This window comes from Lagopus leucura, unplaced genomic scaffold (genome assembly GCF_019238085.1).
Source record: "Lagopus leucura isolate 7727_CA_CO unplaced genomic scaffold, USGS_WTPT01 Super-Scaffold_100047, whole genome shotgun sequence".
In the NCBI taxonomy this organism is placed as follows: Eukaryota; Metazoa; Chordata; class Aves; order Galliformes; family Phasianidae; genus Lagopus; species Lagopus leucura.
In genome coordinates, this window is record NW_024962293.1 from 2667258 (window position 1) to 2680075 (window position 12818).

General features: G+C 44.7%; 1 protein-coding gene across 3 annotated transcripts in view; it reads left to right on the forward strand.

The window, feature by feature from the left end:
* Nucleotides 1-12375, forward strand: part of NFATC2 (nuclear factor of activated T cells 2) — a 93834-nt gene extending 81459 nt beyond the window's left edge. For all 3 annotated transcript variants that reach the window (XM_042884958.1, XM_042884956.1, XM_042884955.1), the window contains one exon: nt 11940-12375. In XM_042884958.1, coding sequence (XP_042740892.1) covers nt 11940-11995 — 56 coding nt within the window. In that variant the 3' untranslated portion in view covers nt 11996-12375. The remainder of the gene's footprint in view (nt 1-11939) is intronic.
* The last annotated feature ends 443 nt before the right edge of the window (nt 12376-12818 follow it).

The window sequence follows — 12818 nt, forward strand, 5'->3', positions numbered from 1 at the left end:
GTGGTCTTGGCTTTTCCTGCTTAAACTTGAACAAGATTTATCTTCTTGGCTGCGAAGGGGGAGGACGCAACCTCTTGAGTAGAACATTTTCATTTTTAGGTCTCTTGAGGGGGTGTTTTTGTAGCACATAACATCTTCTCTCTCCTTTACTGAGTACCTGTGTGTTTTCCTGATGCTGGGCTCAGGCTGGCAGCATGATGCAGTGTCCCTGAGTGATGGCAGCAGGAAGGTCACATCATGATGCTGCACAGATGCACTGTGAGCCTTCTTCATGGTGATGCAGGAGGCAGCACGACCACCCCACCAACAAATCAGCCCTTGCACCTTCCCACCTCTGGGTATCCCAAAAGACAAACCCTGATTCCTTTTGTAAGACTCCCTTTGTTGTTGGTTGCCAAACTTTTTTCTACCTTCTGTGCCAGGGAAATGCCAGTACAGCCCAGGCCAGATTCTGAGAGGTGATGTCTCTTTGTGTCTTTGTGTATTTTTTTTTAATTGGGCAGATGTCTCATCCACAGGGATTTAGTTGAGAGTAAGCTACCAAAATACCTTTTCAGATCTGGCCTTTCAGAAGGTAACAGTGGCTTCATATGGTTTCATTACGCTGTGTGTGTATTAGCTGGGGCATTTCATTCATGTTGGCAGTCACCGTCCTTCTGAGACCACTCAGAAAGACATGCAGTGATCTTGGCCTTCACATTTGCTACTGCTGTGTCTTCCAGCTGTCTGTGGCTAGTTCGCCAACTGCAAGACAGTGTTCCCATTCAGTCTGTGTTCCTAGCTGAAGGAATGGCCTGCCAATTGCTTTTGAATGTGTTCTGTAGTCCGATGAGATCACATCGCACATAAGAAAGTTTTATCTTTATTTTAGGCAAGAGGGTGTTTTATCATAGTGTGGTTCCAAAGCCTTCGTCGTTGGCTTGGAATTCACCCAGGAAGTGTAGCAATGGGTGGTTAAATGCAAACTAATAGGTTCAATATGAGCTGCAGATGCAGAGCTCGTGAGCTGGCTGTGCAAACTCGTGTATAGAGGAGAATGTTGTCATACAGCTGATGAGAACTTGGAAGGGATTAGGACAGTCTCGCTAGGTACTTGCAGCATGCTCCTGAGATGTTGCATTGAGCAAAGCATTTTGCATCCTGCCTGGGCTGTGCGAGAATGCACACAGCTCAGAGACCTCACAATTAGAAAATTTGGGATGGCTCATTAGATCCTGGGAAGGATTCCCTAGGGCAGTTTCTTTGGGTGGTTGTTCCTACAGCTTGATCTAGAATTAGGATGGAGGTCTGCAAATAACTGAGGGCTCATTTTTGAACAAGTGTAGGTTATTGTGATGAGAATAGGAATAGCCCTGGCTGCACTTCAACCGAAGATAATCTTCAACAACATTTGGATATGGAAAAACTCAGTTCTCTGAGTTTCTCTGGTAACTTATAACCCCTCTGTTCTCCTCTTCTCCTTCTTTTCTTTTCATACTGAAAACAAAAATTTTATCATTCACACTGTTGACTCAGATTGAAAGTTGTAAGTCTATGGATGATGCAGACACATTTTTCTGATGTTCTCAGGCTATTTCCCGTCAGAGGCTCCTGGCCTTCTTGAGGTGAGATGCAAAGTCAGTTACAGCATCTGCTCCACATACTCTTTTACACTCCTTTTAGTTATAGGTGTTTCTTAAAATTAGTTCTCCCTCTCAATTCATCACAGTCTGAACTGCGCATACACTCCACAGTATTATCTATTATTTTTATTATTAGATTTTGGTGTGGTAAAAACCCCTCATGGCTGAGATCTCCCTTGTGACATACGCTGCCTTGATCCAAAGGAGAAAAAGTTCTGCCTCTCAGGGCTTGCAGTCAAAGCCCAAAATAAAAGCTAACAGATGGATGTGTGCAGACAGGCAGCATCTGGTGTGTGGCACCTACTTAACACTGTTAGGTGAATTGTAACACTGTCAGTAACCACTTAAATATATTGAATGGTCTTCCCAGTGAACTGGGGACTTGTAGCTTTAAAAAGTTATTTGTTCTGTTGTCCTGGAGTGCTGTCACAAAGACCCCCCAACCTCCGGCCATGCCCACACCATTCTAATTCTTGCAAAGCAATGCTCTGAACAGAACTCACCCCTTGATGCAAAGGGAGAAGGTCCTGCCTCCAAGCAGGCACTTGCTGAAGGATGTGGAGTTGTGATAGAAAAATATGTAATATGCAGTAGTACATAAAAGTAATTTCATGCTCCTATTCTCGGTGTTTTTCACTAAGGGTTCCTACTGCCCAAAAACCCTCTTTAAAATAAGGTACATAAACATATGCCTTCTTCACACTTAGTGTTCCTAAGTGGTTTGTGAAAGGTGAAAGCAAAGTAATTGCAAACAGAAGGATATTTGCATGCTTGTTGCATAGGAAAGCTTAGTGCCTCTCAAAATTGTTCATAGGCCACGTGTGCATCTCTCCTGCTACCTTGGGACAGTGGTTTTCTGCTATTTTTTTCTTAGAACCAGCTTCAACATTCAGACACGTTCACAGGGAAACCTGGTTTGCTGGACAGAAGCAGATTCTGCAAGAATCCACAAACTCTGCAAAGTTAAGACACACCAAAGATAAGGTGCCAGAGAATCAGAGCCAGTGAGTAGTTCTCTGGATTAACAGACATAAGCACTAGTGCTCAAGGGAGGAAAATAATTACATTATTGACTGTTTGTTCTCTACAAAACTGCCTGAAGGGAAGGGTAGCGCAGTTTGTTTCCCCTCAATTAAATATTTGTTAAAAGGCTTGTTTCCCTTCAATTAAATATTTGTTCTGGAAGTTCTTTTATGACAGAAATATGAAAAGCAGCAGCACTGCCTATTCCTGTTACTTTCAGCTAATCCTGACCACGCTGAAGCTGCTCTTCAGTTCCTACCCCCTCATTTATTTCCTGTTAAAAAAAAACCAGCTTTCTCCCATCCATTTTTTTTTTTTTTTAAACATTTCACTGAATGACTCACATCACCTCTCAGTAAATAGGTTAAATCTAGGAGAATGATGAAACTGCAAAGTGACATGTGAATAAGCAGCGCTATTGCTTGCGTGCCTTTCCTGCCAGCAGTTGCTATTTAGAGGCACTGTGGTATCTGAAGATTTCATTGGTGTTCAGACCATGAGGCGCAAGCTGCTGTAGGAAAAACTCATCACCAAGCTCCTTTGGTTTTGCTGTTTTTAATCTAGAAGAAATGTCTGTTAGTACCGAGTGGCATTGCTTTCCTCAGCAGTTATGTAGCAAATTCAGGTCCAGCGTGCACAGACAGAAGTAGATGTGAGCACAGCTCAGCCTGGAGCTCCGCAGCAGCCGCAGAGTGAGCAAGCAGAGACTGCTGCCTGCTATTTCTTAAGGCTCAGTCCATCAGTGTAGTATTTCTGTATTTCTTTTGCCAACTAGCGTTGTTTAAGAAAATGAACTTCATCTCCTCCTGGTATCAGTTTTTGTTTATTTATTTATGATGTGAGCCTTCTGCTTGGAATATTTTGCTCGGTTTCACTGCACGTTAACTAAAACTAAATAAAACTTCATCTTTTCTCAGTAACTTACTATCAACTAGAGAGCCAACTGCATGACTCAAACACGTGTCCTTCCCTTATGATTTCAGCCAAAACTCTCTGGCATTGGAGTACTGCAGAATGAAAGTCATATCTAAATATATGTGAGCAGAAAGAAAGTCAGTTAAAAAAAAGACTTTGTTATGGAAAGCTACTACAAACCAAACCCACGGTGGCCTGGAGTTCCTCATCACACCCAGGCTGATCTAGTTTTCCACTTTCAAGGTACGCTTCCCAAAGTGGCTGCTGACACAGAAGAGCTGCACAAAGCTGTCAGCCCTGCTCCAGCCCCGTGGTGCTTTACTTAGTGACTGAGCAGACAAAGGGTTGACCTAGTAACTAAACAGAATATCTATCATCCTTCTAGCAAATTTAATACCTGGAGGTGTACTTTTCTCATAGCCAGCTGGTACAGATTCTTCCTCCATAATGTAGACAGGGTTTGCACCTATCTTACTATCTTCTGATTAAAAACAAAGATATTTGGGTACTGAAATCCATCAAGCAAACAGGAAATCACACTCAGGAGCACGATTAGTGCTTTCTCTTGCTGCTCCAGTCCACAACACTGGAACAAGAGAGCCGGGGTGTTGTGTGCATATGTCCTACAATATCACACAACCCGCTCCCTGGAGACGCTGCCCAGAAAGCTCAGCTCCATGGTTTCTAATAGATTGGCACAGGGATTCCATTGAATTAACAGCAGAAACCAACATGACACCTGATGAACCTTACAGTCCCTTCCTTCAGCTCACCATAACACAACGTTTGGCACCTGTTCCTCCAGGACAGTGTATCATTTGTGCACTTTTTGCACTTCTGGTTTCAGCCCCTTTATTACAGGGGTCTCCATAAACTGGTCTAGCAAGGAATTCAACAACCTGTTAACACCCAGTTCTCTTCTTACTGATTAATTGTGTGAAAGTCCTTCGGCCAGGGAAGTGTAGTGATTTTATTTATTTATTTATTTATTTTTAACTAATCACTTACAGGTTCAGGTGCAATTTATTACTGATTTGCAAGATTGCAACCATTTGTGTAACAAGCTGAAGTGAAGCATGGCAGAACAAGAGGGGCACCCTACAGCTCAATGCATGGCACGTGGTGCAGGGAGAGCAGCACGGATTTCCCATTAGCTCCACCCATGCACCCCACTTTGCTTTGTGTTGCTGAGGAAAAATTTCCTGGAGGGAGCAGTTTGCAGGGTAACAATTTCTGCCCAGGTTTATGTGTGAATAAGCAAACACAGAGGGATGCCTGTCTGAAAGGACTCTCGGGCTGCCTGTGGTCCTGCGGTAGCTGCCTGCTTCTCCCAGCAGTACTCAGCATCCCCAAGACACAGCATCCCCAAGACACAGCATCCCCAAGACACAGCATCCCCAAGACACAGCATCCCCAAGACACAGCATCCCCAGGGTGAGGGCTGCTCCTCACTCTGCTGCCTTTGGGTGCCATAAAATGAAGTCAGAATAGATAATGATTTTTGAAGTGCTCTTTGTTGGTTCAACTTTGATCATCCTAACAGAAATTCAGCCTGGACAGGGCTGTGAGCATCCTGGTCTAGAGGGAGGTGTCCCTGCCTATGGCAGGGAGGTGGAACTAGATGATCATAAAGGTCCCTTCCAAGCCAAACTGTTCTATGGTTCTATCATTCTTTGAAATACTCAAAATTAAGTTTTTTAGAGATACTGAGCGCTCCAGCCTTGATTGACGATTATGGGTTTGAAGATGTTATGTTGGTGTCTTACATTGGTGCCTACTAGGATGTTCAGAGAGCTCAGCACCTCATGCCTTTCGTAGATTGAGATTCAAGCTACCTAAGGGCTTTAGAACATCCTTTAACACTCTCTGCTATGTCCACACACTCAGTGTAGGCTCATTCTGTGCAGGTCATCACTTCAAGCTCTTTTTTCTGTTAGCAAGGCATGAGGTATTTAAGTTCTAAGTGTAACCTTCACAGTCTTCTTGCATTCTTCAGCCTCAAGTAGACCTGGACTAAATCTGATCCTCTGGGGGTATGCTGGGAATGACCAGGGCCCTACAGCAAGGTGGGGGCACTGCAACACTCCCAGCAGTAAAGTCCTGCTGTCCCACCATGTACTAACCACTAGGTCATCTTTTTTGCTCAGTTTTAACACAGACATAGCACAGCAATTGGCTTTTGATCTTTTCTGGAAAAGAAACCGTACCATGAAAGCAGTCAAAGTCCGTAAGATCTCTGGGGTGGTGCCACAGACAGACCTGTGCACTGAGTATTTCTTTCTTGATACTTCTGGTGTACAGTGCATTTAGGACACTGGGTGGTTATTTTTAGCAGAAATGCTAAATGCTCTTTTGCTGCAGTTGCACCCAACTTCCTGTTAAAGATTTAGGGTATCATAGATACTGATCTTTTTGCATCTGTAACGCTATAATGTGAAAAGCAAAGCAATAATAGCAAAGTGGCACAACCCTGGGCTTCAGCAAATGAGAACAAGCCCAAATACAGCAGCTGTAGACACAGAAACAAATGAAGAAAAACTGCTTACCTTTGGAAAGCCTCCAGCATGCAGGGATCTCCTGTGAGATCCTTTTACCTCCACTGCCAACCCTTAAATGAGGGCTGCTGAGGGGTGGATCCTGGCTCCAGCCCTTCCGTCACTCAGTGAATTTCATGCAGCTGAGCTCCCCTGGTCAGGCCCTGCCTTCCCACCAGGTGCTCCATCACTGCTTCAGGCCGAGACTCAGCATTTCTGCTATAGCATCTCACTCTGGTACCACACTGAAATATAAGGGAAGGATTTTCGAATGTTATGAGTGCGATCTAGATCCTGCAAATCACAGACAGTTTAGCTGTTGATTTCAGTTCAGACAGGCTTCAGCCAAAAGTATGTATTTTATTTAGATTCTGTTTTCTGTTATTTAGATTTCTGTTTTTAGATATCTGTATCATGATGTTAAACTCATGGAAAGATGCCGATGAGTTTTGAGTCTATTGAAACTCTCGCAGCATGCATCCATCGTAGGACTCAAATCAATTTGGAGCCGTCTTAGTTTGGTATCACTAACTTCTTCCAACTTCTTCCATCTTCATAAGTAACAGAGATGGCACGATTGCTGTTGAGCCAGATTGTGCTAAAGCAGTTGATAGTTTACACAGATATCAGATTGCAAACAGGACAAAAAAGTTCCAGGATGCTTCTACTGACATTATTTTAATAAGGAATGAAAACCTTTGGAGTGGCAGACACGTAATGAAAGTTAAACCTCACAGCTGAGCACCCCTTGGCCATTATACGTCCCAGTTTTCCAGAAAAAGCCTTTCATTGCTATTGATTTATGAAGACACCTCCCCACCCTCCTTTTTTCCCCAGTTTGTAGGATTTGGGCTCCTTAGCCCGATACACCTAAGTTCGTATTTACCAGTTAATTAGTTGCTCTTCTTACATGTGCAGAGGCTGATTTTCCAGGATGCAGAGTATAAAATAGGCTGTGTACTGCGTGGTGGGTTCCAGTGTTTGATACGTGGCTGCACAGTCTGAGAGAGCCAACTAAAATATTTCTCTTCTATATATAGTCACCTGAAATCCAGCAGCAAAGACACATCTGAGACCTGCACTCAAGACTAGCTTACTTAAGATGTACTTTTTCCTCCTTACTATTGGAATATTTTTTAAATTTCCACGTGGTTTTGGATGAAGTGCCAAATGCTTTCATGATAAATTTAAATCTAAAAAGACAAGACAGAAAAAAGCAATTTTTAATATCACCATTTGATGAGAAAAAAATCACTTTTATTTGTGTTTGAAGGAAAGACCATAACTCTCCTAACTTCTTTAGGCATATCTGTCCTGCTCCTTGCAGTCAAAGCAAGGTCTAATTTACACAGCCACTGTGCTTAGATCTCTTATTTGAAAGAAGGGACTGACTTTTGGTCTGGCATAAATGTGTCACGTTTTATTTGGGCCACGAGGACGATCCCATCAGTGAGTTTTGCCAAAGGCAGTGACTGCTCTCTGACTTGGCTTAGGAGACGCTCCGACCTCCTGCACTCCTGAGGCCTCGGGCCAAACTGCCAGCATTGCTCTTCTGTATTGTGATCAGTGCAGGTCTGTATTTTTTTTGCATACTTATTTTTAGATAATATCAGTTGAGAAAAGAGGGGAAAAAAGGTAAAACCTCGTGCTGGATCTGAGCAAACAGAAAGGTCAGCGGTTAAGTTCTGCCTTATGTATTGTAAATGCTGAAATGTCCTTTTGATAAATTAAAACACTGAATGAAAGAGTAGCTGAACGCTAGCATTTGGCCTTGCAACATAGGTCAAAGGTTACTTTTTTTTCTCAAAAATGGTTTTGCAAATCTTTTTCAGAGCTGATAGATACACACCTTAGCTGGATACAAAACATTATATGAAAAAGAATGACTGATCTTTGATCCAAGCAATCAAAAAGAAAGGTAATTGGTATTTTTCTGCCTTTTCTCCAGCTGTGTGTTTCTCCTAACCTTTATTTATTTATTTTTTCAATTAAAAAGTCATGCCCCTTTTTATTTGGCTTAGAGAGTTTAAAATCTCACTTGATTTAATTTTTTTCTCATTCCTTTTCTTCCCCACATGCGTACCACGGAGCTGTCCTGAATTAGCTGGGCCTTGGTGGGCAGGGAAGGAGAGATGGGGCTGCGCATGCGGGGCTGAAGCATCCTGCTGCTCCCAGGTGGCAGCTAGGACGTGGTTTGCCTGCTCACGTCTCCATGGCACGCTAAAAGCTCAGGGTTCAACCTTCCAGTCCCTGAAACGCCATCAGGCCTTCTGCACGTGTCTCATGCCGCACGCGTGTGAAACGCTTCCTGGCTGTATTAGCAGAGCAAATGTGGAATAGCTGGGATCGCTGCCCAGCAATGTGGTGCAGGGTGGAACCCATGGAGGTCAGCTTTGCCCCTGATGGGACCCTCACTGCTGCAGGATCCTAAGACCCCAGACGCTGCCACGGATACAGTGCAGTGACAGCGTTGCCTCCACTGGTGTTATTCCAGACACATATGTGGAATGACACAGTAAAGTTGTTATTGCAATGTGTTTGTGGATGTGTGTGTGTGCACGCATGCATATGAGTGTGTGTGCATGTATAATCAATTACAAGGAGCCTGACTCGTTGCCAACTAAAATTGGAGACTGTTCTCTGTCTCTGGACTACTAGTCGAAGCTCGGATTTAATACAACCCACTATCATCCCACAAGTGAATACTCTCCAGATTTCTATCTGAGAAGATGCAAATTAGAGTCTTAAACATCTCTGAGGACTGGAGCCTGAGAGACTGACTCTAACCCATCAAAGCTGAGTGCTTAGGACAAGGGGGAACAGTTTTTAAGTAAAAGAGAGGAGGTTTAGGTTATGTGTAAAGAGGAAATTATGTACTCAGAGGGTAGTGAGGCCCTGGCACAGCTGCCCAGAGAAGCTGTGGATGCCCCATCCCTGGAGGCATTCAAGGCCAGGCTGGATGGGGCCCTAGGCAGCCTGATCCAGTCAGTGGCTGCCAGCCTGTGGCAAGAGGTTGGAACTGGATGGATGGGCTTTAAAGTCCCTTCCAACCCAAGCAATTCCGTGATTCTAACACTTGAGAGACATTTTAACCATGCTACTGAAAGGAGATCTGTGGGATCTCAGAATAGCAAGTTCAGTGCATGATCTCAGCTTCCTCTGAAGTGTAGATACATCTCAGTTTGCTCATTTTGTTTACCCTGCTATTGAAACCCAAGTCACTGAGATTACACCTCAGTCTGGATCCACGTGCTCCCAAAATCTGGAGATGAGTGATGCCACCATACTATGTGGTAGTGACTCCAAGCAGTCTTGGAATCCATTTCTCCAAACATGCATATATTCATTGGATTAAGGGGCTCTGGTTGTAAATCGGGACTTTCCTTGCTGGATTTACACAGCCTTCCCTTGGAGCGCTAGCACAGCCCAGCCTTAACCGCCCCTCCTTCCCTGTGCCACATGGATTTAGCAGGAATTCAGGGTGCCTACAGGGCATTGAGGCCAACTGATAACAGGGACTGAATTGATAATCATTCAGAAACAACAAAAATCCAATTTGCAACTTGCAGCAGCTCACACAGAGGGAACCCAGCTGTGCACTTGAGCGTGGTCCTGCAGCACTTCCACAGAGTTTGCATTCCACACCGTCCTGCTGCAACTGGAGCTCTTTTCAGATTGCTGTCCCTCTATAACCTCAGCCCACAAAACCTGCTGCTGACCTCCAGTGCAGCACGCAGGAGGGAAAGTGAAGCCTGCAGGCTGGGTAAGCCCATCGCTGCACCGTCCCAGCTGCCTGGGGCTGTGAGCTGGACCGCCCTCAGCAGGCTCGTGGTCTGCTGCTGCTGCTTTCACTTCACACCACGCTCAGCCTGGGAAGCAGAACCAAGAAGGGACCCCACAGAAGGCGTAGCAAGCCAATTTAATTACCAGCGCCTTCACCTGACATTAACCCTTCTTAGACCAAGATGACTGTTGGCTCCGATGTTTCCATTAGTTGTGGCTGCATTAGAAGAAAGGAAACTTGCACAGCATTTTTGGAACGCTGGCACGTCAATAAATAAATTGCCCTGCAGTCTCAGCCCACTCGTTTTTAGAAAGGAAATGACCCTGTGAGAGTGGGTGCCCACTTCTTTTACCTCACTGCTATTTTTAGCTGAGACGCTGAAAAATTTCCATTGAAGACCTGCTCCTCTCATTTCCTGGGTAGAGCAAACAGGAAGCTCTTCTGACTGAGCCGCAGCAGGGCTCGGCCTGAAAGTAGACCAACCTCACCTCCCTCTGGTTGCTTGCTGGCACTGCAGCACACCGAGCGCGGCTGTGATGTGCTTCGTGCGCGCGGCTGCACCCCGCCGGCTGGGGCGGAGCAGAAAGCTGGGCAGCAGAAGAGGGCAGGCTGTTCTTGGCACGTGTGCTCTGCAGCAGGCACCGACTGGTTGGAATCAGGCGTCTCCTGGCTGCAATGAGAAAGAAGAGCTGAAATCCAGGCTGTTTGCACAGGGATTTTTGAGCTCGGAGGGTGGAAAGGGCCGTCCTTGTGTCACAGCATGCAGCAGGGACCAGGGCAGCTCTTAGCCCATGAGGAGTGCAGGCAGCCGCAGCGGCGCTGTACAGCGACAGCGTGGAGCTTCGCATTAAGCAGATATTTTATGTTTTTCTGGGATAAGTTCCACTGCTTATAGAGAGATTTCAAACTAATAGCCATACCTCTTAAAAATTATTGCATGTGCTCTCCCAGAGATTGGGCGCAGTATTATAATAGCGATAAACTGCCACTTCTCATAAACGTTTCTTGTTTATTTGTAGAATTGTGGAGTCTTACAGCTGCATACCTGTCAGTCAGCTTGGGTGAGGAGTTGCTTTGTTTTGAATTAGTCTGTGGCTTAGCATCGAAATAACAATGGGAAAAATAATTTAGATTTGGAGTCTGAAGCTTTAGAAAATTCGGCCTTTTTTTTTTTTTTTTTTTTAGACAAATTTATTAGAGAAAACAAGCAGTTTCCAGATGGAGGATCCCCCCAGTGAATGCAGCACTGAGGAGCTGCATGGAAACAGAGTCCCAAAGCAGGCAGTTCCAGAGTTTGGCACCAAAGCACTCATCTTCTAGGTCTCTCCTAACAAAGTCGCTGCCTAGATAGAAAGGTTGTGCTACGAGGGACCTGGCACTGTTGTTCAGGTTGTTTTAAACAGAGAATAAAGTGATTCGGTGCCTTCTGTTGAGCCTTACTGGCAAACCTGTCCCAGCCTCTCAGACTGTTAGAGCAGTGCATTGAAATTTGCTTCTGCTGCAGTCTGCAAACAAACTAGAACAAAAGTGTGGACCAAATAGAGGCACCGGTGGTGTTTCAAAAGAAAAACACAAAAAAGCCAACAGCTGAATTGCAGTCTCTGTCTGTTCAGCACTACCCACTTTATTTCCTCCAAGTCAGGCCCTTCTCTATTCAGAATATTCTCATTTCATCCTAGAGAGAAATGTTACAGTGTTCAGATGCTTACACCTTGGTTTCAGTTTGCCCGGATGAAGGAGCTGTCTGTGACAGAGGGCTGTGCTACGCAGGGGATGCAGTGTGTGCCGGGGACATGGAACAGGTTGCCAGTTGTGTTTCTGTGGCACTTGAAGCATGCTGAACACCACCTCAGCCCCCTCTCTCCTCTCCTTCCCTCTTGCTTAACAAAAGTGTGTGGCATGGATTATTCGGCTGACGTTTTTTTTAGTTTTAATCACGAAGTTACAGTAAGAATAGAGAGAGGATGTTCTGAATTAACGGCAGACTGCCCAAGGACTGCTTTTACTTCCCGTGACTTTGAAGTGCTCTTAACATTTCTTCCTCTTTCTTTTATTTCACAGTTAACGAAATTATCAGGAAGGAATTTTCTGGACTCCCTGCCAGAAATCAGACATAGAAGAAGATTTGTGAGACAGCTTCTACCAAATCCTTCCATAACTGACCTCTTAGATCCTTCCAGTGCCCCTGCAACCTCCTGCTTCCTTAGCTGTTCATCTCAAGGCACCAGTTCAATGCAAGGAACAATGTACTGGCATCAAGCTGACAGCCTTGACTAAGCAACTCGCCACCTCTCTCTGTAAACATGGAAAAGGGCACCCTTCCTTTCGTCCAAAGATCGCATTGTTCTCATGTAACAGAGCATCTGTCTGAGGAAACACTTCAAGCCTGCTGCAAAAATCTAGCTATGTATCGATGCATCTATCTCAGAATAAGGGAGAAGTAAGATGGCACTCCTGAAGGCCACACAAAACAAGGGAGGTTATATATTAGTCTTTATTTGGGTGGGGTGGGAAACAAGGGAAGAAAGAGTAATATATTCCATAAAAGAGCAGCGCTGTGCAGCTCACTAACAATGACTTGCCTTCCAGGTTGCAAAGCCCTTCTGAAAAATTCTGTTGTAGGAAACTGAGGCAGCTCAAGCTCACTCTGCCTTTATCCAGTCTGGGAGCAGAGGTTGTATTTTCTCACCCTGAGCACCGTGATCAGTATTTCAAGCAGTAGACGTCAACAGAATCCGGCAATTTTCTCCATTTTTTCTTGTCAAATTGAACAGGGATTTGGTGGAGAAGGATGCTCTGGAGAGCCAGTAAAAAGAGCAGTTCAGCAGCTGCTACACCTATCTCAAGGTAAATGAAACCCACGTAAACAGAGATGAATGTACAGGAGTCACAGTAAACCCAAATATTTTATGACCTGTCCTCATTTAGGCAGCATACGAA